The sequence below is a fragment of the Diplotaxodon limnothrissa genome, linkage group LG20 (genome assembly GCF_057381915.1).
Source record: "Diplotaxodon limnothrissa isolate DT_005_m linkage group LG20, D_limnothrissa_male_GT1.1, whole genome shotgun sequence".
Classification (NCBI taxonomy): Eukaryota; Metazoa; Chordata; class Actinopteri; order Cichliformes; family Cichlidae; genus Diplotaxodon; species Diplotaxodon limnothrissa.
Window position 1 is genome coordinate 36,904,302 of NC_140615.1, and position 25,747 is coordinate 36,930,048.

Sequence of the window (25,747 nt, forward strand, 5' to 3'; positions counted from 1 at the left end):
TTGGCATTCAGGATACCCTCGATTTCTGTAAGAACAGTCCTGAGTACTTCCTCACTCACTGTTTGAGAGCCAACAGAGGTGTATAAGGCGTTTGACTAAGTAAAGCTTACTTAAGATGACTGTTAGGACAACTTATTCATTGCAAGTATGCAGTATTAAGAATAACTTGATATTTCTGACCGTACAATACTAATTGTTTACCTACTGACAAACATTTCAAGTTCAACTAAATGAAAAAAAAAAACAATTTGTGGTAAAAATAATTAACTACACTTTTTGTAATGATGTTAAAATCAGCCCAACTTTTATTTTCAAACACAACATAAGTTGTGTATGTTTGGACTGAGGGGGGGGGCAAGTACAGGCCATTTCACTGCAGGGCAACCTGCATGTAAATGGCCTGTATTTGTATACCGCTTTACTAGTCCCTAAAGACCGTAAAGAGTATGAACATGCAGCGTTTAGAGCGTGGAAGTACTGACCTTACTTTGAGTTTGATTCCATACAAAGTGACAAAAACATTAGTGTCCGCTGTGCGTGGGAAGAAAACGTCTTTTTACAGCGAAAAAAACCGCTGCGGCACACCTGCACCAGGGTAACCCTCCGCCTACCCCACTCCTGCTTTACAGGTGAAAATAGAGCAACAGGACCGCTGAGTCTTTGACTTTATTTATTTTCTGCTGTGTTTTACTTGCATCTATTTGAAAGACTGAGTGTAAACACAAAAAATATTTTATTTTATGTTCTGGAATGTGCAGAAAATAGGTTTAAATGTTAAACTAATTTCTTCCAGTCAGAGAATGTTGCATATAATTAATTTTTTGCTTGATGCATAAAGTTAAAATATTAAAACTAATAAAAATGTTTTAAAAAGAGACTTTTCCATTTGATTACATTTTGTATGATGGATTATGTAGAAAAAGTAGAATTGGGCTGAAAGATCTATCGCTTTATCACCTATACAGGTTGTAAATCGTGTTTTTAAAAAGTAACTAAGTAACTAAGTAATTAATTACTTTTGAAAATAAGTAATCAGTAAAGTAACGGGATTACTTTTTTGGGGAAGTAATCGGTAATTAGTTACTGATTACTTTTTTCAAGTAACTTGACCAACACTGCTTATCAGTACATATCCATATTTATAGCAATAAAAAGAAAGCTGATACTTGTGAGACTTCATCAGAGGTGTGAGCATCACAGCACATGCCTTTGTGCCTTTATTATCCATTGATTAAAGATCCCTGATCAATGGCCATGAGTGCCATTCAGAGAAATTTGGTTGAATGGCTGCAATCATAGCATTGTAACATAGCGAAAGATGTACCCTTAGGTCCCCTCAGGGAAACCAAATAACCTCTGGCGAAGCGGATGGCACAACACAGAAGAGCTACCTCATCAGGCCAGTGGACACTCTTTCAACGATGAGGATGTAACATCCTGGACAGGGAGGAACGCTGGTTTGAGTCAAGGAGGCCATTTATGTGAAAAGGGAAAGACCATCTCTGAACTGATTGCAGCCATTCCCCAACTCTCTGTGAATGGTACTCATGGCCATTTATCAATGGTCTTGATCAATGATCTTTCATTAATGGTATTTGATCTGTGGTTGTTGATTAATGGTCATGACAATTTGCATATTAATCATCAAGGAGCTGACCTCACAGCCCATTGTTCATTCAGTGGTGCTAGTTTCAGTTATTGTGCAAATGTTTATAAGATTGGGGAAACCTGCAGTCAGCTGAGACTGAAGAAGTTACTTATACATGGCGCAGATGTTTTTGGGGTTTTAAAGCCACAGAGATGTGGTGTTTAGAAAAAATGCGTCTCAACTATCCCGATACTCGTGCCCCATAAGGGATCGCTAAGGGTTTTGTTTAGCCAGCAGTTGTCCTTCTCTCCTGGATCGGCTGGAGCTTTCTTTAGGTGCCTTTCCAGCTTTGACAACAGTCCAGCTGGGATAACCACATTTACTCAGGGCTATGATGCCACAGTTATGCTTCACAGTACGAGAAACACACATGGAGAATTAGGCTAAGACACGCAACTTGCCATGGGAAGACAATAGCATATACAGCAGACAAAGCCAAGAGACAGAGAGCGAGGGGGGAACAACAGTGGCTGACACAAACAAAGAAAACAAACATGAGACTGAGGACTGACTAAGTTAGACAGTAACTAGGAACTAGAACTTAAGTTACAAAACTCAGAGGCAGCGAACATCAGAATCTCATTATTTTGGAAAAAATCACAACAAGCTTAACAAACTCAAAAATGATGATGACCCAGGACCATGACAGACGTGGGAAGTAAGTAGCAGCTAATGAATAATGTCTGCTGTTCAGCTTTGTTTCATCAGATGCCCCTTAAAACACAAGTTGACAGTTTCCTGGCAGTTTCAAGTGTAATGTAGTGACTTGAATAGATCACAGGGTGACACTCTTGGCCTGCGTATACACTGTAAATTCGAGCAATTTTGGGCATTTGTCCCCACAGGACACGGTAGTTTCTCATTTGCGTGGGCGCCATCTTGACTCAGTGTGATTGCTTTGTAAGAAGGTAAGTACTGTTAGTGGCATCCCCCATGAGTTTCGTTTAAAATAAGTATTATACTTTGTAAAATGTCCAGTCAAATTATGTATACATTGAGTGTATTCAGATGTTCATGTACTGTCTGATGAGAGTGTGAGGAGTTTTCTGATTTTGTGCTGTTTCCTGTGTTAACAGAACACTCATTCATGCACAGTAATACAAGACAAAGCATTAGCGCTTCAGCTACGGTTTGCTAGTAGTCTTTTTATGTCCATTTTGTCTCACACGTGCACCTGGACCCAGAGATTCCTTAATTACATGATTATATTTTGAACAATTTGCTTTTTTGTTGCACTTAACTATATTTTAATTTTTAAGCAAAGTGTTTACTGTAATTGCTTTGCAAGGGCCAGCAGCAGAGATGAAGTGGTTTATACCCTGGTGTCTAAATAAATGGTGCAATCCACACACAAAGCAACACAACGCAGAGCTTGGAGCGTAGGAAAGCTGCTGCACTGGTAGGATTACACAAGGGTTTTAGAGTTTCACTCAATGTTGTTAAACTGCTTTAAACCCTGATCTCTGCCTCACTACAGTTATGCCTCAGCCTATTGTCCTTATGGTGTAAAGAGTTTACATACTTTGTTGAAAATCCGCTGGAAAGATGCGTTTTATTTATCTAAAGCCTAATTGCCCAGACAACTAAAAAACATATGCAATGTAAATAGAGGCCACTGGAGGTCACTGCTGTATCACTTTTTCTCTGTAACCTCTTGTTAGGTTGATATTCCAGTTATTTTCCTACAGTAGTTCTGTTCAGGCATTTCTTTCTTTCTTTTTAATTCTCTTTTCCGTTTTTGCTTCTACATCTACATGATGATAACCTTTGCTTAAGTTCACAGTGATTTCCTGGAGGACATTTTGCCATATTTGTTGTATCAGTGGTGGATGTTCATGTTCAAGTTTAAAGTCTCACTATATAAGCAATGCTTGTGAGTCAAAGCTCAAGAGATCCTAATATGGTCATCTCAGGTGAGCACAGACACCCCACCCATCTGCTTGTTGTTGTGAATGGTAGGCAATCAGAAGAAAGTTAATTTAAAGGAAACTTGGTCTTAAGGAAGGAGGAGTTAAAACAGCTTGTTTTACACAGTGGATGAACTGAGCGAAGAAGATCATTCTTCTTAAACTGTGTATGATGCTAGAATAAAAATATTGAGGTGGAAATGAACATTATAGAATCGTTTAAAGCTATAATATGTAATGTTGTTGATTAAAGTCAAAGGAGCTTGCAAAGAAAAGCGTCTGGACTTCTTTAAGTTAACTGAAGAAGCTTCTCGGATGAGAGGTGAAACGTCTTCAAGTAACTTAAAGAAGTCCAGACGCTTTTCTTTGCAAGCTCCTTTGACTACGATGACCTGGATGACTGAGAACCTTCACAGACGTTGTTGATTAAACATAGTCTTCACAAAATTATATAATTTACATAATTTCCTCTCAAATTAGTAAAGCATTATGATTCTAAAAATTTATAGCCAGGTATGGGCTATCAAATAATTCATAGGATCAAAATGTGTGCAATCAAAGAGATGAGTTGTGAAAAAACAGAAAGCTGTTAAAGGATAACAATATGAGGTTCAGATAATGTTCTGGAGTATGCAGGGATTATTAAATAATATACACATTATTGCAGTCTAATACGATCTGCCTCACCAGTAAAAACAGTAACCTGCTTTCAATCGTATCGTAGAATAAGCAACCAACAACTGGAGAGCAGAAAGGTCAGGGCTCGCTGTCATCCTACCACATTCTGCTGCACTTACATCCTTACATATCCTCATACACCATATACAGTCTGCACTCACAGTATTCTCTCGCTGGACCACCTGCATCAGGTGACGGCTGTTCCGCCCCAACAACCTGGGGTTGTGCAGCAGGCATCATGCATGTTAGCTGCTGGATGGTCATAGTCATATCATGATATCCATGTGCTGTAGAGATTAAAGATCACAAGGGATGGAAGTCACTACAAAATAATCACAACTCCTAATAAAGTAAGGTATTTTACTTATTGTACCTTTAATTGAAAGTACCACCCTGGTTTCAGATAACACTGGTTCATTTTAACTCCTGAATATAAGAGACAATACTTACATTACCAGATAATCAATATTCTAAAAATACAAAATTTTCTTTTCTCCTATTACTTCCGGTCTAATCAGCTGCTCTTTCTATTTTCTGCATCCTTTCTGTCTCTCTTTTGTTTCTTCTCTCCATCTTCTCCTCATGTCCCATTATGACACAGATGACAGTATGAGCGCTCCCTGTGTCATTAAGGGAAAGAATTAAAGTATTTTACTTGTGAGCTGAATTGCTTTCCAGCGCTGTGCTGAATTACCATAGAAACTAATGAAACAACTTCACAGGGAGCCGCTGAAGTCAGGAGCGCTGTAGTGCGCTCAGACTCCCCTGTCTGAGTCATTCAGTCATTTTTGCCTTTATTGTTCATAAGGGAAATTTGGTTTGCAGACAGGCTTTGGAGGAAAACGCACAGCAGCTAATCGCACAGCATACAGAACATCAGCGAGGTAAACGACGGTGGATAAGAGCAGACGGGGAGAGCAGAGCAATAAGAAGCCACTGATGAAACAGAGAGCCGTTAGAGAGACCTGCGAGGCGGCATCATTGCATGTACAAATGAAGGCGAGTGATTGCAGCGGGACAAACAAGCCCGGAAGTCTTTTACCAAACAACACATCTTTCAGTCTTTACAGAGGAAAGTCTCTGAGGTGAATCTGATCTGAGCTTTTAGGCTATACAAATAAACTTGACCTCTGACCTGCACTCATGCAGGCTGAGACGTATGATGTGGAGACAGGACTGATGAGGACCAACGTGAAAAGAGCTAAAGGGAAACCAAAAACACAGCATCTCCTGAGATTCTTGCAGGAAGGGATGGAATGAACTCGTATTTGAGTTGTTTGTTTAATATTTCTCTTCTTGGCATCTTATCAAATGAACGCTGGCTTAGTTTAACGTCAGCATAACAGGAAAAACCTGAAAAACCACCCGTTACTCTGACTTCAGAGTAAAAATGCTTATTAAAGGTGGCCTCTGCAGACCTGTTACCTTTCTTTTTGTGTACAAAACAAATCTTCGCTGTAGTACAATACAAAGCAACATGTTAGAGTACTCAGATTACTTTTTTGTTATAAACAGTAGCAAAATCATTAGTGTTCAAAAAATGTGTTGTTTTGTTACTTTTATAAATAAAAGGAAATCCCGTCTGTATTCAGCAGTGTTCGTCAGGAGCTTCAGTGGACCAAGAACAATGCAAGTTTTTTTACACCAGTGAGGCGAACACTACTTCACTATTGAGCTATACTGGACCACCTTGGAAACATGGAAGCAGTGACTGGGGAGCTCAGTATCTCTGCACAGACTGCTACCCTGTGGCCAAGACCCAGACAGACCCACTAGAAAACCAATGAACAGACGGATGAACGTGGCCTTAGAAAACAATTGTCAGATCAATAAACTAATACAGGTGTAACACATGACTATTGGTTGACATGAAAACTCAAAACTGTAGCTCCACAGTGACAAATGAGGCTGTTTCCAAAAGCACATCAGTCCCCATCGACTGTGTTAAAATATCCAACTTTACAGCATCACAAAGCATATTTACCGCGTGGTACACAAAAGTTTTTCCCCTCTATGTCTCTTCCATCTTTGGACTATTTCCTCCTTCGTAATATTTCAGAGTGATATGATTGTTTTTAAAAAAAATTATTAATCCATCTGGATAATTGAGTTAGGGCACAACTGTTTTTCGGTGTTTGACGCAGGTAGCTAGTGTTGGTCGGTTTATGTTAGGCCTCATCCACTAGTTCATGTTGTTAAACCTTTTCTACTGTTGGAGCATTTTTGAGTATTTTTGATGAACTGAATGATAGTTCATGGTTTTTCAGGGTGATGCAAACCACAAAACACGTTTGTGCATCTGGTTTGATGAGCAAAATTCTAGTATTTTAATGCATTAACTAATAAATATGTGTGTACGTACCTAGCACCCATACAGTTTAAAGCACCTGGAAGCGGCTGTTATGATTTGGCCCTATAAAAATAAAACTGACATGAATATATGAATTCAGCTAGCTCATAAAGCTAACTAACATTAGCTGATAAATTAGCATCACATGCATATAAGGTTGCTAATGGCTCTAAGAAGCATAGCAGCAGTCAGAACACTAATGTCAAAAATTCATAAAGTAGTCCAAAACCACTGGGTGGCATCATGGGTACTACTTTTTAAGGCTACTTCCTATAATACAGCAAAGATTCAGTCTAAAAAGGTGGAGCCATGGAAAGTGACACATATTATTTTAAAGTAGGAAGCTGTTAAAAAAGGAAAATAAGAATATAGAAAGACGGACGGGACAAAGTTCCTTTTATAGACACTTGAGGCTACAAAAGCAAGTCAGTGCCACAGACTCCCATGGTAAAATCTCCAGCTTTACAACTGATGATGTGATACTCATGATGTGGATGTTATTCAGGCCTAAAGTCAGATGTGTGTCAGCTGACATGGGCAGAATCCTGCTAGGTTTTCCCTCTACTAACCTGAGTCGCTGAACTGGACCTCTCTGTGTGGTACAGAGCACTATTCATCAGACATGGAGGTTTGTGAAGTGATCAAGTTTGGGAGTGACTGAGATGGACAGCCCAGGTTGGAACGTTTGGAGTGCAAGAGGCAAGATTGGGAATGATGTAGCCACATCAGAAGAAACATAATGGATATTCTGGAAAAAGTGTGTCGAAACCTTAGCTGCTAAAGAGGACGACAAAAAAGGTTACCGGATATATGAGAGAGGGCATGATGTGTACAGGGTGAGATGGGGGCAGATTGTCCATTTTGGAGACGTCTAAAGAGAGCTGAAGAAGAAGGCCTGGGCACCCGTACAGCTTCCTAATCGAGTTGCTAGCTGATAACAGCACTGCGCCCTCTTGTCCAAATATGGTTACTTCTGGTTCCCAAAGATGATTCCAGACTAAACACCAACACCAAGGCTTAAAAATGCAGAACCAAAACCAGTGAATGATATCATAGTAGTTGCATAGCTAGCATATGCTGGCGGGCAAAGTGCCACAACCAGCTAAAATATGATTAGATATTTAGTTTAAATGCAACATTTGTTTGAGAAACTACAGCAACACATTTCATCAAGTCTGATTATCACTATTATAATTTCATGTTGTACAGGCCTTCCTGTTGTGACTTTGTTTCACTTTCCATTTTGTATTTGCTTCACACGATGACCACAAAAAATCGTTTGATTGTGAAGTCGTTTTGTTTTTGTCTTTTTTTAATTGACAGTAAACAGCAGACCGCAGCAGCTAACAGCAAACACGGCCATCAGCTTTTCAAATTAGCTTTTTAGCTGCACATAAATGGCACCTCAGCTCTGAAAAATAACCTACAGCCACACCGCCACATAACCGTCTCCTGATATGAGAGTCGTGAACAGCAGAGTCTGTTTCTGTTCATTTTATTTCTGTGGTGAGTGCTAATAAAGTTAGCGGGGTTAGCCTTCCCGGCTGTGTCCCAATAGGTTTTAATCCTGGTGCTGCTCATCTGACAGCTGGAGAGAAAAAAGATGTGGAAAATCAGTTTGTACAGCCCCACTGTGAAACACTGCTGATAGCCTCAAACACACACACCAAATAAATACACAGAGTTAAAGCCTGTGGCGTGCAGTCTAAGGGGGACCCATAACCTTGGACGAGGGGAATAGAAAGCGTATATGTACGCAAAAAATGTGTGTGTGTGTGTGTGTGTGTGTGTGTGTGTGTGTGTGTGTGTGTGTGTGTGTGTGTGTGTGTGTGTGTGGTAATGAGTGAGTGGGTGGATGCAGAAAAGGAAGTGGCGACGAAGGTAGAAGTAAAGAGAGAACAACAGAAAGCAACAGCAACAGATGAGAGAGACGGAAGAAGAGAACAGAGAAGAAGAAAGAAGAGAGGAGGAGGAAGACCAGAAAGGCGGGAAGGAAGGATCGAAGGATACGGGGAATCTCTGAGAGGTGAGGAGGAGGAGGGGGGATTTGGCAACCTGAGTGTGAGATACTTGTGATGGACATACTTATAACAGGAATACAATATGAATGACAAACTTTTATCATACAAAGTTTATGCAATCTTTACTGCTGGATGCTAAAAACGAAGGTAAATCTGTTTTAGTGCATGTAAAGTACTAATATAATATTTTATACATACATCTACTGAAAATAATATGTTCAGACTAAATATTACTTTTAGGTGTTGATTAAAAAAATGATATAAATAAGATTCTTAAATAAAATGTTTATTCTTATAAATATGTCTCACACGCATTGTGGAAAAATCAGGATAATAAAATTAAATGTTTAAAAGACCTGACAAGATATACTGTAAAAAAAAAAAGGTAGTGCATGAATTATTGTTATTATTTATGTAAGTTAATTTTACCTGAACAAATTTGAGCCTCAATTTCTGGAACAGCTGTTTGTGAAAACTGTGACCAACAAAACTTTCACAAACATGCTTTAGATGTGGAGCGTCTTCTCCTCCCACTTTAAAGTAATTTCAACATTTTTAAAAGCAAGTTGTTTTACAGAAATACTGAACCCGGCCACGACCGAGTGAATACATATTTCTGCTGATGTTAACTGTTTCAGATAACATCTTAAAAGTCATAACTGTGATCTCGTTGCAAATATTGTTTTTCATTGGTAAAATGTGTAGTTGATCACAAAATGTCTTTACAAAAGCTACTGCAGTAAAGTACAGTCAACTACCTATACTAACTATAACTGCACCATTGCTGTTTATTCCCCACAGACTGTTTTTAACTTTATATATACTGCATACAATAACATTACTGTATTAAGTGATGTTATCAATGTACGAGAAACCTTTCAAAATCCTTTATGGATCAATCTGGGTTCTAAATAGTTGTAAATAATCTTTCAGTGTTTTCACACTGAGTAAAGTGTTTTAATATTGGGGGGTGTTTCAGTTTGGGGGGGTACGTGCACCGTGGGTTCAGTATTTGCCCGTGTGATGTGATTCTTGGCCACTCGGCTTATTATGTCACCTGTAATAAATACAGATAAGTAGCGAAGGGAAAATCCGACCCTCTCTTTAATTTTATCTCTCCTCACCTGACAGCCAGCATGACAAAAAGTAGCAACCACATCAGTAATGGTTAAGAAACTGTTGCTAATGGTTACCAGTACTAACCACGATAATTAAGACACACATTACAAACACAGAAAAGTGTTTGTCCTTTTTTCCCTGTGCAGCCTTTATTCTTACGCTGGCTCTCAGTTTCTAAATATCAACTCAAACCAACCGTCAAACCCTGGAAGTCTTTTGGATGAGTTGCATTCATTTGCTCTGGAAGCGCTCCAGAAACAGAATCATTAGTAAAACTCATTAACAGTTTTGTTTAATATTGTCACTCATCTTTGTGTTTATTGCACATTACTTGTTGCTATTGAACTGCAGACTTCAGCCCAGTATTTTCTCCAGTAACATATGACTCAGTTTGTTGTGTAGCACGCTTTCAAAAAACAAAAAATGTCTTGTACCATCGGAGGTAAAGAAACTTCTGCTGTGAGACTTTTCACACGGAGCATTTGTCGTTGTGAAAAGAGCACAGCTGGAAACTGCTGGTGGAAATTTGTACGTTAATGTAACTTGACTTTAAAAAAACATGCAAAACTAGAGAAATTTCAAATGGATGTTCATCAGTTTATCACTTTGAACGACTTTCTGACCAATCAGCTTTATTTATCTCACATCTCCACCTACAGCAACCACAAAGATAGATTTAAAGCCAGAACGTTATCGCTGTGAGGCAACAGATGGAGCTAATCTCTGCATCGCTGTGCTGCTAAAATACAAAACATGTCATTCAAACCTTTTTATATAACTCAAAGGAAGAAGCAGCAAAATGTATATTTTTGTTACAGTATTTGGTTATAGACTGCCTTGAAAATCTGCACATTAACACCCAGAAGAAATGCTGCAAATATTTACCTTTTGCTTCCTGGTAACATGAAGTTTTGAGACATCTAAGAGCCACTTAAAGCCCAGTTATTAATCCTCAGGGCCTGTGTAGACTGTTCTGTTATTGTACCTGTGCTCCTGAGTAAGTATAATATGAATATAATATAACATGGCATAGAAAGATGGATGGATGGTATAAGACAGTATGAAAATACATAGTGTTTAACTTCTCTTACCAAAACATGATTGAAATTGAGACGACAGTCTTGCATATTTTCATTAGCGCAGTGGTGACTGGCTGTGAGGATTTGGTAATGAAGTCCAGACTCCCCGAGCATTCACCCCTTTAACTTCACTTAAATTCCACTTAGTGAAAGTGAAATTCAAGTCCCTTCCCTCTTATTGCTGCACAATATTAAAGTCCTAGATGCAGCTCCATCGTCGTGTTATTTTGGGGGGTTTTGTGCAATTTTTCTCAAAATTAGGATGAGCATCAGCCCCTATTAGATAAATGGAAGAATGCATCCATCATTTCTGACAAAAAATAAAAGCAGGCCATTTGTTTTTTAGCCAAAAGGAGAAAAGTTGCTGGAAGCTAAAATGATCTCTTTGATCTGCAACCTACTGAAAAGTCTCCAGATGAGTTTTACATGTTTCCAGGTGACTCAAATGTGGAGTTTATGGCTCCATAAATGATTTGAGTAAGATTTTCGTTTCTGTTACTGTTTTTAATCCTAATATAGAATATGTAAAGTAATACGGGCAAACTTCTCAGTCTTTGTTAGCAAGCGTGTAAAAGTTCAAGTAAATTTAGCTTCCACTTGTCTTTAGGCTCCAGTGACTATTTAACCTGCCTGAATGCAGGTTTTAGACGCGTCTGCAAGATTAATGCTAGGTTTGTTTTGCTCTGTTAATTTCACAATATTTTCTAGAAAGCCTGATCCAACCCTTCTACTTGGATGTAGGAAGAATATCTTGAATATTACTAGAGATATATATTTCGGAAAGAAAACCAGCATTTTTGTGCTGACTACAGTAAGTGTGGTGCAGCATAGATACATAAATTGCTTTTGTAACAAAGCAAACAGTCGCTGCTGATTCCCCTCTGCACTGATCCAGTCCCACATGCTGTCCACTTCAACAGGTGGAGTAAAATGCCTAGTATTACATTCTTTATTTCTCCAATTTAAAGTCATATTGAGATTAAAACGAATGAGAGCAGCTCATAAGTACAGTGTGCTGCTCTTCAGTAGGCTTCCAGAAAGAGCCCAGTCAAAAGTGAGCTTTTAGGGAGATGGGAGATAAAACAGGTGGCTCGAGTGGAGTTTCACGATAAAACAAAATAAAAATGTTCTAAAGGAGCAGAAAGTCCTTTAAACAAAGTCACACATTTGGGGTTCAAAGGTCCAAAGGACAGAATTTTCCATTGTCAAGCGACGAGTGAAAAACAGTGTGGAGGTGTGAGGTTGAGTCAGTGTTTTCTCATAAAAAGGGTTGACTTTTAAGTTTCCTCTGTGGTAAATAGCCATCAGTGTCAGGGGGTGCCGGCTAATATTCCTGTTTGTTATTTTGCTGTTTTATATGAATGCGTGTTACATTAGTGCATGTTCCTGTACTGCTGCTGTTAGCGATGTGCTGTGTGATTTGACATGAATGATTCATGAGCAGCTGTTGCTGGTGTGTTAATAATCAACGCCCGGAGCATTTCACTCTTCCTCTCTTTCATTATCTCTCCATCTCTTTTTTCTTCTTTTTCTTTCTGACTAATTTTCCCTCTCACTCGTTCTCTCTCTCTTTCTCTCTCTTCCCTCAGGTCTCTCTGCCTCTCCCTCTCTACCTGCACACCTTGAACCAAGGTAATAACAGCCAGAAAAACAGGACAAGTCTATTCCTGCTGCTTCTTCTCTCTCTTTCACCTAATGTTCTGTTTTTTCTCCCTCGTTTACTATCACTTTCCCTCTCCGTTCACTTGTTTCTTCTTGCCCCCGGTGTGTCAGTAAGTAATTAGTTTCATTTGAGGAAGGTGGGAAAGAGAGAGAACAAATGGGGAGCACCCATTTATTCCAGTGCTAGTTAGCGATTTGCTGAGCTGCTGATTAGTTTATTAGTTGTGCGAGTAAAGTGAGCAGGAGCTTCAGTATCAGAGACGGATTTACATCTTACAGACCTGAATTACACAGAACATCATGGCTAAGAAACATCTGGTAAGCTTGATCAATTTCAGACATTCTTCTCTTCTTATCTCTGAAAACCGTCGATAACTCTTCAATAACTGTCCCATGTTTCATCTCATGGGACCTAAAAAGATGAGTACTTTTAACTATAAATATAACCCACAGCAACAAATTGTTTTAAATTTGTTACATGAGTGTAATTAGAAGCTCGAGAGGATGCGGTGTTTCCAGGAAAATGTTGTGCACAACAAGCAACCTCCTGAAGATTTAGCGTTTGCTATGGCCAGGGGTGTGTCCAGGAGGGGGTGTGTGGTGTTCGTGTGTGTGTGTGTGTGTGTGTGTGTGTGTGTATTGTAGGACTAACATACAGTTAACTTACAATCCTCCACATGATTGGATGACAGAATGGATAGGACCAGCAGAGGAATGTAATGTAATACTTTAGCATCTTTATGTTATGGCGCGTTGCACTTTTACTCCAAATACTTCAAATATAAACAAAGTGCTTTGCACTCAATACCATTTATTTTAAAACTGCAGATTTTGAAATATAAATCAACTCGCATGTTATGATGCATTCAAAATGTACCCAGAAATATGGAAGTAGTAAAATCACCTCCAGCTGCCACATTGAAGGTTTCTAGTTAGGTGACAGAAGAATCCCGATGTTTGCATGATTCAGCATAATAAGTTCATTTTGTCAGGAACCTGAAAATATGCAGAGCTGTGAAGTCGCCTCGCTGTTCCTGATTTTTTGCATATTCGTCAAACTTACATGTTTCAGACGTTTCCTGACCTCTGTGACCTCGGTTCTTTAAACATTTATAAAAAGCACTTTGCGAGGAACAAACACGTGAATGCTGTCATCAAAGCTAGCTTCTTTCATCTCCAGCTACTCACAAAAATGAAATCTTTCTGCTGTTTCAGAGACTTTGAGAGCGTTAGCTGTGCATTCATTTCACTTCGACTTTAAGAGTCTTTATTCAGGTGTCAGTCAGTCACTGCAGCTGGTCCAAAATGCTGCGGGACAGTTATTAATTTTCAGATGCAAGCGAGACTTCATGTCCCCCATATTGGAGCTCCTCCACCAACTGCCAGAGTTTGCATGGGTTTGCACCGTCTTGCCTCTGTGATCTTTTAAGTTTACACATTATGTCAAGATCCCTGAGGTCTGCTGAACAAATGCCCCCAACTGTCCTGAGGTCCAGATTAAAGCACAGAGGAACAAATAACTCCTCACCTCAGGACCTCCCTAACATTAAACCCATTTTTTATATCTGCTATTTATTACTGATTATCCAGAATTACTTAAACCATAACCAAAGAGATAAGGTGCCTCTGCAGCCAGAGAGCGTTAATATGCATTTTTTCTTATTGTCAGTTTGCACTCTGGGGTTCTTATAACATTTACTGTTTTCTAGGTAAAAGCCCAAATGAGCCGTGCACAAAAAGAAAACAAAAATTCATTACAGCAAGACGAGAATGTTTGACATCCATGAAAATCTGGTGAAACTCGATTGTCCATTTCCATCTAACTCCTATCTTGATTCTCTGTTAAACAGCACTTCTGAGAACTTAAACCAGTTTTGTGAATGCACAGATAACGTACGTGTTGATTTGTAATTCTGGTTTATTCCAGCCTGCTGTGTTTCCCATTAATTTGTCTATTGCAGCTCTGTGAATCATCCAAACTTTGCTAAGCTCGTGGTAGAGTTTTGACTCATGATCGAGTTGCATAACAACAGCATCAAGCACAAACTCTCTGCAGCTTTCTAAAGAAACACATTTTGTGAAGTTCAATTGAGTCTAAAAAATCAAAATAGTAATATATGTAAGTCTGGCCTTTATGTTTGAGTCTATTGACTGAGGCGTGTGTTTGTATGAGTGTGTTGAGTAAGTGTGGGCGTGCTGACTTCCTGCTATGAGGAAACTCTCTTCCGATGGAGACACGCTGAAACGTTTCAGGTCCGAACTGATGTGGAAACACACTGAACAGTGACAACACACACACAAACACAGACACACTTATTCACACACACTTGTTTTCACTTCATCAGGGTTCAGGCTGAGTTTGCTACCAGCGCTCATCGGGTCTCGTCTGTCGGGTACTGATGGCAGATCTGTGCTCCGTCTGACGAGAGCGCTGCCTCATCATCGCATTAATAATTTGTTCAGCATGTCAGATGACAACAACGAACTGTTGCGATCACGAGGGCTGTCAGCAGCGACACGTGGAGTGTGATCTTCTTATTTTGTTTGGAAACTCCTGAATGGCAAAACAGAACAGAAATTTAAGTTAAAGTGAAGCTGAGAAGCAACAGAGGAACAGAATGGTGAGTGCAAACACACTTTCTGTTTTTGGAAAACTGGCCACAACAAAAAGGCTTAGAAATGCCAAAATGCCGCTTTATTCAGTTTTTTTGCACTGTAGCTTCTCTAATTGTATACAGTTAAGTCATGCAGTTGCAGAGCCACATGTTTCAGCATGGGGCTGTAACGGTCATTCATCTTATGCTGCCTGCATTCTGCTGTAATAACAATGACAATACAGGTTCTCAGATATTATTGCTTGATTTTTCACACAGTGCTTGTATTTTTAGCTGTTATAAAAAGCAGTGGGAAATATCTGTTGTACTACAGGCCCATGAGTCATATTCAGTATTTTTCTCTTATGATGCATTCTGAGTTACTGTGACCATAATTACATGATAAAAGCTGCTAATGTCTTCGTATTTCTTCCTGACGTGCCTAGACTGATGTTGTCACTCAACCAGGTTGGGCTAGAGGCAAAATGGACCTGAATCTTTGCCAGACTAGAGCCAAGAAGAACTACTGCTGATCCAAAATGCACAGGAGCAGAATACTAACAGGCATACAACAGAAGCAGCACCAGATGCATGATCATCTATTCAGAAATTCAATTAGTTATCGGGATGCATCAGTCTAATAGTAATAATGCACTAAGAGTGGATGTGAACTCACAGAAAGTCATTTATAAGCAAATTTATGTAAAAATGGACAGTCTCGGTCGTTGTGTCCTTGGGCAAGACACTTCACCCGTTGCCTACTGGTGGTGGTCAGAGGGCCCGGTGGCGCCAGTGTCCGGCAGCCTCGCCTCTGTCAGTGCGCCCCAGGCTGTGGCTGTGGCTACAATGTAGCTGCCATCACCAGTGTGTGAATGTGTGTGTGAATGGGTGGATGACTGGATGTGTAAAGCGCTTTGGGGTCCTTTGGGACTAGTAAAGCGCTATACAAATACAGACCATTTACCAAAAAACAGCTGAAATTCCAGCAATGTTTATTTCACTGAGGCTGGTAAAGAGAGCCTCTGTCTTCTTCGTGGTTTATATTCTGTGTCTCATATCAAAACATGCTGTTTTTTTCACGCCACGGTCGAAAACAGAGGTTAAAACATTTTGGCGTTGCTTTAAACGTAATTCCCAGTCAGCAATCTTTCTCAATCTTTCTTACTTGTATTGGCAAGTCACTTAAGCCTGTTTTACATTTTTGTGTAGATCTCACTGGCTGATTTTACACTTGAACATCACCTTTGTGACGTCTTAATTTTTTGTGACGCAGTTTTACACATTTACAGAAAAAACAAGAAAAAACCTCCAAAATCATTTATCTACAGTTTAGACTAAAAATTAACTTCAGAAACAGTGTGTACTTCTTTTCCCAGAGTTCAGCAGACTTTGGTGGGTGCAGTGACGCTTGAGCATAGTGGCTTCTCTCTCTGTACTGCAGCATGCTGTGGTGAGGCGCAGATAAGGAGGACCCAACCACTGAAATACACCTATACTCACCATGAGCATGTCAGCAGTGCACTCCGCCTCCCCTCCTGCTGAGGAACCAGTGACACCCCCACCCTTGACCACACCTCCTCGCAAAGCTTCAGTCCGGCTCCAGGAGAGGTGAGCATTAACTATGCATAATCTTGCTTTCTAAAACCCTCAGTCCTCTAAAAATGTCATTTTTTAAATTTACACTTTTGTGACTAAAATGTGTTTGTTAAAACTCTCAATATATGTTTTCTTTAGTTAGTTTAAAATTGCTATCAATCATCTTTTTCTCTTGAATGTTTTCTTATTTTGCAGGCGGGGCTCTAATTTGTCTCTTCTTTTGGATGTGAACACTTTGGGGGTGGAGACTGTCTGTTCTGTCTCCACCCCAAAGGAGGTGTGGCTTCAGCTGCTTCACACCTCCTCACGACCACTCACACACACGCTGCTGCAGGAAGCTGCCATTGACACAAATACGCTGAATGTAGAGTACCAGGTACACTCAAAACATTGCAAACATTCAACACATTAAAATTAAGCAGAGACAAAAGGGAAATATGAGGTGAAACAAACTAAATATCTGCAGGACTTTGAACTGTTCCTGCTGTGCATGTAACACGTGCCAGCAGTAACTGCTGATTCTGGATTGAACGTGTTTTTAGGTCTACCTTCAGTAGATTTGTGATTTGCTTCATGTCTTACAAGCAGCACTGTGTCAAAGTCTAAACTGGCCCAATTTTCATGTTGATGATTGTCACTGCTGAATATTAGTCTTCACTGTAAAAGATAAACACCGCAGATGGCTCATCAGCTCAGGATGATGGGGTTGCATTCTGAAACTTCTGAAAAGTTCAGGTTTTGACACAGTGAAGCACAATCACTTTGTGTTGCACTTTGTACTGTCATGGACAATGGAAAACCCCTCAAATTGCTCATATTGTGAAGTCTTTATTGGAGTCTTTTGCCCAAAACAGTTGAAAACAAATGTCTATGAAATTTTTTACCTTCCTCCTCTCCTTCCTGTTTGTCCGACTGTATGTACCTGCAGTACAAAAGCAAAGCTATGATATCTAGAAAACATCAGATCCACCAATTACCTTAAAATCCTGAACATTTACTCCAGAATTAGTGCTTTCTAGCAGGTATGGAATAGCTTTCTGAGACTGTTAAACTCTCCAACTTTCAGGACAGTTTTAACATTCATTAATATTCCCGTCTCCCCAACAGAAGATCCCTCCGAACTTTGTGAACGCTGCTGACCTCGATGTTCCGGGACACATGATGAAAGACCGATACAAAACCATCCTCCCCAGTCAGTTACTGTCCGTCTCACCTCAGTAGAAAAGCTCTTGGTGTGTTTATTCCCATTTATCACCGTGCGTTATTTGTATGTTTGTCTTTAGACCCTGAGAGCCGAGTGATCCTGAGGAACCCGGACGATGAACCTGGGCCTGATCGCTACATCAACGCCAACTACATCAGGGTAAGAGTCTAACATTATTTCTTACCAAGTCAACTAACCCCACAGATTTCTGTCATCTCACACTCTATGTCAGGTGGGCCTTTCCCACCGACCACATCAGGTCTCTGTAATCTCCTTTTTTGTCTCAGCACAAATGAGCATGTTGTGCTCTTGTGGTTTTAGTTGCTAATTTTAATGGTTTAATGAAAAGTGTGATATATTTTCTGGAACTAATATATTTTTTGTTTAAATAAAAATTGATAGTATACACTCATCAGCAAACATCTAAGCCACAGGATCACAGGAAAGAAGCTCAAAGGATCTGGACATGTGGTCAAGATGATCTGGTGAAGTTCATTCTGAGCATCAGAATAGGGAAGAAAGGTCATTTAAGCGAATTTGAATATGGCAGCTATTTCAGGAACTGCTGAGAAATACTGGGATTTTCACACACAGAGTTAAAAAAAAAGTCATAAAAAGAGAAAACATCCAGTGAGTGGAAGTTCTCAGGGTGAAAGGTGAATGACCGGACTGGTTTGAGCTGATAGGAAGGCAACAGTAACTCAAATAACCATGTTTCAGCAAAGGTACGCAGAAGAACATCTGTTAATGCACAACATGTGGAAACCTGAAGCAGGTGGGCTACAGCAGCAGAAGACCACATTAAGTATTCTGGAAAACAGAAGGTTGCCTGGTATAATGAGACCGCCGACATGTTTTCTGCTGCAACATTTGGATGGTCAGAATTTGGCATAAAGAACATAAACATAAACATATTGTTGCTGACTATGTCCATCCTTTCCATCTTCCGATGGCTGCTCCCTATGAAATTTCCATGGCTTATTTCCAGTGTTGTTCCTAAAAACAGAAAAAAAGACAGAAAGTGACGGTTAAGAGGCTTTTTAATTCAGGCTCATGGTGGTTTAAAAAGACGTGTCAGAGGTCCTTATCAGAGATCCTTGCCGTACCGCAGCAGAGAGAAACTGAATCCTGGACATTTCTCCTAACTCTAAAATTGTGCTGGGATGATTAGGAGCTTTTAAAGGCTTGCACTGTCAGAGTCTGGGCTGTCATCTTCAGGGCTGCTGCATCTTCTATGAGTGTATATTTATTATCTATACTTGAAAAAATGTACTGCAGATAAAGTTTTTTGAAAATAGATACTGTTGTTGAGATCTCAGGTTCAGTAACAATGTCTTTTCTTTCATTTGAGCCGTTTCATTTTATTACTTAGTCCTGGATTAAATGAGTCAAGTGACAGAAAAGAAAATATGTTTCCTTCAGGGTTTTATTAAAAAGGAAACAAGCTGATAGAGTGTGTGACAGCGTTGTCACTCTGCGTGGGTGTCTTCTCGTGTGTGTGTGTCCGTGTGTGTTTTGTGCGTGTGTGTGTGTGTGTGTTGGACAGCTAAACAAACAGAAACTCAGATATGAGCCGTCGGTTTGTCAGCGTGGGAGTTTGCAACCAGGAAAACCACAGGAAGTGAGGGAGGAAGTGACATGTCCCCGACTCCCCCTCCCCCTGTCTTCCCTTATGGCCCACGCATCCCTCACACTGTGCAGCCTCAGCTCAATTTGTGTGTGTTTGTGGAGTGTGCGCCTGTGTTGTTAATTTTTGACAGTTTTCATGAAGCACCTGCTGCCTCTGCTGATGTGCAACAACAAGTAAAAAGTAGCATTCATTCATCTGCCCGTTCAGTTAAACTCCTGTTATATTTGGTGGCGTGCTGGTTGGACCCTTGACAGTTGTTATTGAATCTGAATCATTCACTTCCTGCCCTGTGAGGCCAGGGTGGTTTTAGAAGTCTAGGGGATATGATGAATGTGTGTGACAAAAACAACAAGTGACATTTCTTAATCTGCATTTGCATCCATTTATACCAACCTGAGAAATGAAACAACACGAAGAAAACGGTCAGAGTGCATCCAGCTCTGCTGGAAAATACCTCATAGTTGATTTGTGCAAGCCTGGTCTGGAAATGCCCGGTCCACAAGTCAGCAAATGCGCTTGTCAGTCACCTAATCAGAGCTGAGATGGAAACAGAGAACACTAAAATAGAAATTAGGATGTAAAACATGCTTTAAACTGTGGCGTCGGGGCTGGGTGAACTGTGCTTTGTCTCAAAGACACAACTGCTGCAGCTACGATGCTGAAAAGGTGTCCCCTAGATGTCTCTACCACAAGTACAGAACTCTGTGGACTTTCTCTTTATTTTATTTGACAACTAAAGTCTCAGTTTCCTCCAAAATATCATTAAATATTTCCTTCCTATACCTACATTTTTGACACTAGAACCTCCAGTGGTTCTAGTGTCCTGGTATTGACCTCAGAGTAAAGCATTATACTGTGAGAAAGTTTACTGACTGATTGTTGTGAGATTTGATGCTCTTTATGTGGCAGGGCTACAAAGGGGCTCCCAGGGCCTACATCGCTACCCAGGGGCCCATGGTGCACACCGTGGGAGACTTCTGGGACATGGTGTGGCAGGAGAGGAGCAGTATCATCGTCATGGTTACGAGGCTGAAGGAGAACAACGAGGTGAGGAGACACAAGTGTTGTTTCCCTGTGTTCATTTCATCCTTTTGTGTAATAGCTGTGCTGCACCGCAAATTTGTGGAAAAACAAACTGAAGTAGTGACATTATGCAGCGGCACACCCTCCTCTGCACTGCTGTCGCTCTTGAGACACTCCCTGGTTGTCCTCATTTCACTGGATCTCCTCCATTGTGTCAAAAGTTCAACCTGAACTTTATTTCGGGGGAACAGGATGACCTCACAGGGTGCCAAATCTGTCAGGTAGCCTGAGTGATGAGCAGCCAAAATTGTTGTGGACTGTCAGTACACTGGGAGCCGTTGTATTCAAGATGGAGCACAGCAGCGCCTTTTCACCAAGGTTCAGATTGATTAAAGTGACAACGTTAAATTAGAAGTCGCAGCTGAATTCGCTGTTGCACAACAACACAGATATCGCACAAAATAACAACCACAGTTCTAGTCATGCATGTTTACTCACGCAGCTTCCTCTGTATTAAGAAATTCTGCGTGGGTGATTGGCAGGCCAGCTTTCATCAGTAAATATGATGTACAGAGTCCATTAAAGAAAGCTGCTTTTTATTATTATTTATTATATTTATTATATATATTTATGTTGTATATTTTCTACTCCATTTAATGTGACTTTATTCTTGTATTCTACTGTGCACTGAGCTGTGCATTCATGCTACATCCATCTGATTATGGATCTGAACACTTGGCTGTTTGTCTGTTTGAAGAAATGTGAGGTGTACTGGCCACAGCCGAGAGACAAGACGAAGAGGGTAAAGGAGGAGGACGAAGACACGGAGGAGAAGGACGGGCAGAGGGAGAAGGAAAATGAAGAGGAAGGAGAGACGAGACAAATCGGCAGATTCCTTATCAGAGTGAAAGACAGCCGAGAGAAAGACGGATTCACGGTCACAGATATGGAGATTCAGGTACAGTAGAGTTCGCAGATTTCACCTCCATGAGCCAGATGAAGCCATGTGTTAAATGTTTGTCATTTCTGAAGATCACTGTCTAAATGGATGACTGATGTTATTGCAGTCCTGCTCTACAAAGCTGCACTGCTTAAATGCTTTGTGGTTAAACAAAGATGGACCGATTAGACATCTGCAGAGGTGTTTGGGGTTTTTTCTGGTGAAACCACTCTGATTACAGACTTATGAAATATTTCTTAGGCTTTTATCAGCTTCTTAAAGCTTCTAGAAGATGTTATTAGGTTTGTACATTCATAGCAGTGAGTGGAAGTAGCTGAGTGAACTAAAGCAGAATCATGATCAGTGAAAATGAAATTACGTCTTTTAAAGTTTTTACTATTTCTTTTCCATGTGGGTTTCCTTGTCAGTCTAACAAAAACATCTTTGTAACGAATAAAAAAAACAATTCATTCACATTTGGCTGATAAGTTTAGTTTACTTAAGGTTTAAAATCTTTTTAAATTTTAGGAAGAAGTAAAATAGTACTTTATTATAAATGCACGTTTCCAAAATAAAACCAACAGAAGCACCTGAGTCTGTGCACCTGGTTTTGTTTGATAACTGTGTGTTTGTGTGCTTTCAGCTCCATTCAGAGTGTCGACACGTCAGACACTACTGGTTCACATCTTGGCCTGACCATCATATCCCACAATGCATAGCTCCATATCTAAGGCTGGTGGAAGAGGTGGAGACGTACAGCAAGTCCCTCGTGCCGCCCTCTAGCTCTCAGGAAGTCTCTGCGCCCGCCTCCAGCCCTGGACCAATCATCATCCACTGCAGGTCAGTTTTAGTTTTCCTTCAAAAAAAATTGTGATTTCTCAAAATGGATAAAATTGGTTCTGGTTAGTTCACGTTACCTGACGAAACACAGACAGGTGTCATATCTTACTCAACTAAAGCGTCACTTCTCTCGCTTCATTTTGCTCACAGCATTGAGAGAAATAAACAAGTTAGCCAAATAAATAAAATCTGCTGTCAAGCTCCAGTGGCTACGACTCAATTCATTTGATTTTTATTTAGTATATAGCACCAAATCACAACAACAGTCCCCTCAAGGTGCTTTACATAGTAAAGAAAAGACTATTTAATGATAGAGTGCAAACCCCAATAATCATATGATCCCCTCCAAGCAAGCACAGTGGGAGGAAAAACTCCCTTTAACAGGAAGAAACTTCCAGCGGAAACAGGCTCAGGGAGGGGCGGGGCCATCTGCTGTGATTGGTTAGCAATGAGTGGAGGAAGACAGGACAAAGACAGGCTGGGGAAGAGAGACAGAGATTTATAATAATTTATGATTAAATGCAGAGAGGTGTATAAACACATAGTGAGTGAAGAAGAATCACTCAAAGCATCATGGGAAACCCCAGCAGGTCTATTGCAGTGTAACTAAGGGAGGATTCAGGGTCATCTGATCCAGCCCTAACTTTACGTTTCTTAAAAAAGGAAAGTTTTAAGTCTAATCTTTAAAGTAGAGATCGTGTCTGTCTCCTGAATCCAAACTGGGAGCTGGCTCCACAGAAGAGGCCACTGGCCAATTAAATCTCATTATGAAAAAGTCACAAGAGAACAGAACAGCTGTTTATGCTGTTTATGCATTAAAATGAAGAAGTTGATCATTGCACCATGTTTTTATAAACAACGTTGGTAAAAGAGAACTAAGTGCTAACCAGCTACAGTTTCATTTTTCTCCTGCACTGAAATAAACGCAACAAGTCCCACCCTGGAAGGGCAAAAGAATTTTCTAAATAAAAGCTTGTGTGCAAAAAATTTGCTTCAAATAAAGTCACAAAACATAACTGATTTACAAACTAATTTTACAAAAATAACTTTACGTTTACTTGTGCTTGACGACAAGGCAGCTGTGTGACCATTCAGGAACATGTTTTTAAACTGAAGTATAGACCTCTTTGCACAAGAAGGTGCTTTGCAATAATCCAAAAAGACAATAATACAGTAAAATATAAAATACATTGTGTACATAAAGGAGAGTGAGGACCATAAACAGAAGTTAAAACATGCATCAATAAACCACTCTTGAAATACATCCGCTGAGAGCAGCGTGATGGTTATGGGTGAACAGACTGCGATGTGTCAAACCAGAGCCGCGGCCGATGTGTCGAAAGCTGCTTCCTGCCTGAGAGCAGGGGTGGCTGCCTTGACTGAGCAGCCAACCACAGCAGAGAGGACAGATAAAAGTTTAAAGCGATGGGGCTGCGGTGACCTGACACACGTCTTTGAGTACCAATATGCTGCTGCATGCCTGAAGCACACAGAAACCAGAGATTCTGAGCAAAGAGTAAATAAATCTGCTGTGACTGAGTTCAAAGAAAAGTCAGCACAAAGGTCATGGATCTTACCAACTTTTCTAGAAACCTTCCCTATCATCTCCTCCACATTAGCCGCTTTTTAGCTGAATATCGTAGGACTGTCACAAGACAATCTTTGTAATTGTTCCTGTTCTCAAGTAAGAACTGCATCCAAAGGTGGAGCTCTAAAAACTTTGATTATTATTTGATTGATCAAGATTTTGTTCTTTGTGTTGATGAGACAGATGGATGAGTCGGATGAATACAATACTCATCCTAAATCTACACTGCTGTTCTCCTAACATCTCCCCTGTCCTCCCCTCTACAGTGCAGGTATCGGGCGGACAGGCTGTTTTATAGCCAGCACTATCGGCTGTCAGCAGCTCAGAGAAACCGGGCAAGCTGATGTCCTGGAGACAGTTTGTCAGCTTCGACTCGACAGGTAGGTGTTTTCCTCTCTCTTTCCTTTGCAGTCCGTCTTTAACATGCAGTTGCATGTTTAAAACCTGTGGTCTGCTCATTTGCAGGGGCGGTATGATCCAGACCTCAGAGCAGTACCAGTTCTTGTACTCCACACTGGCCCAGTACAGCTCCCAGCTGCAGCAGAAACAGGTACACAGCAGCACCCTGCCGAGACTGCTGCCTGTGGCCTTCAGCTCTGAGCCCAGTGGTTTATACAAATGTCTAAAAACAACAAACAGATCATTCAAAAAGTCTAGTTTTCTGATTTTCCTTCTTTAAATGTGTTTGTAGATTTATTGCACATTGAGTGGCAGCAACTATAAAAACAGTTTTTGGGGGTCCTGGTGTTGTTGTCGGGTATGTGCCCTATGCGACAATTCATAGACTGTATATAAAAGATGGAGTCAATCGTGGCGGTGTGACCCACTAGTTGGGGCACAGTTTTTTAAACTAGACCTGGGGAGTGTGCCTGAATCTAAGCATGATACTGAGGGACACTATAGGCTCACAGGCTTGTCCATCACAAGCCTGTGAGCATACCCTACTTTAGCCTGTTTTTTAAGTGTATTTGCTACCACAAATGACATGATAAGTTGTACTGAGCTGTATTGAGTAAGTGCAACGGGAGCCACAGTCTTGTAAACAACCAGAAATGCAGCTTTAAGGCACTTCCACACTGACTCTGTTCATACAGTCTGTGGGGACTGTTAGAGCCTCGAGTGGCCATTATTGGCGCTGCAGCCACAGATTGCTGCCTAGTGTTAATATATGCAGTCATTGCTGCACAGCGCTTTGCACCAAAATAGTTAGAACTTGGTGGGAACTGTTTTCATCAACAGTTGGTGCGGTGGTGCATGTCTGTGGTGGCAGGATGATGTGGTTGGAACTGAATCCAAATAAACAACAGTTTGTGTGTTAGCAATGAAACATGTAACATCAGCCGCACCTTAATCACCTGAACCACAGCAGCCATCAGAGGACAGCTGCGTCTGTAATTTTTGGTTTGAGGTTGTAAACAGTGTACCAATTCTGAATATTTACAGAACCAGCCTGGCACACTGCCTCAGAGCCAGCAGAACCCAGAGGACCAGGTCAGCATACAGCTGCAGAACCTCGAGCTACACAGCAAACAGAACAGGAAGATCTCATAGAACCTGGATAACCAGCAGTGTCTTCAGAGAAGTCCAGGAGAAGCGAGGAGAAAGACGCCAGCAGCAGCAGAACTGATGCACCAGCAGGGGGACGAGGAGGATCCTACAGGGGCCCCAAAGAACTGGTGTTTGGCTCCAATTTGACTGAACAAGCAGAGAATAGGAATAATTAGAAGATCAAAAGCATCATGTTCATGACAGACTAAGACTGAATCAGACTAATTAAATAAAATAAGGCAGGAATATTCATTGGCTTGGCTGTGGTATTTTTCGAGCAGCTATTTACCACACACATTCATTTGTTTAACTCTAAATAT

The 25,747-nt window shown here is 40.5% G+C and overlaps 1 protein-coding gene across 1 annotated transcript; it reads left to right on the forward strand.

Annotated features, from left to right (window-relative positions):
• The first annotated feature begins 8,515 nt into the window (after positions 1-8,515).
• On the forward strand, positions 8,516-25,513 carry LOC146611415 (tyrosine-protein phosphatase non-receptor type 7-like). The gene is made up of 11 exons (XM_085345002.1): positions 8,516-8,609; positions 16,500-16,666; positions 16,850-17,030; positions 17,762-17,846; positions 17,938-18,017; positions 20,398-20,535; positions 21,269-21,469; positions 22,095-22,291; positions 24,146-24,259; positions 24,345-24,429; positions 25,323-25,513. Exons 2-11 carry the CDS (start codon positions 16,560-16,562, stop codon positions 25,428-25,430), a joined length of 1,296 nt encoding a protein of 431 aa, XP_085201128.1. The 5' UTR covers positions 8,516-8,609; positions 16,500-16,559; the 3' UTR covers positions 25,431-25,513.
• The last annotated feature ends 234 nt before the right edge of the window (positions 25,514-25,747 follow it).

Excerpts from the sequence above, each read along its gene's own strand:
- LOC146611415 (XM_085345002.1), top strand. The coding sequence starts at position 16,560 with ATGAGCATGTCAGCAGTGCACTCCGCCTCCCCTCCTGCTGAGGAACCA. Across the intron at positions 17,847-17,937 it reads ATACAAAACCATCCTCCCCA|ACCCTGAGAGCCGAGTGATC; the intron begins GTCAGTTACTGT and ends GTTTGTCTTTAG. Across the intron at positions 20,536-21,268 it reads GGCTGAAGGAGAACAACGAG|AAATGTGAGGTGTACTGGCC; the intron begins GTGAGGAGACAC and ends GTCTGTTTGAAG.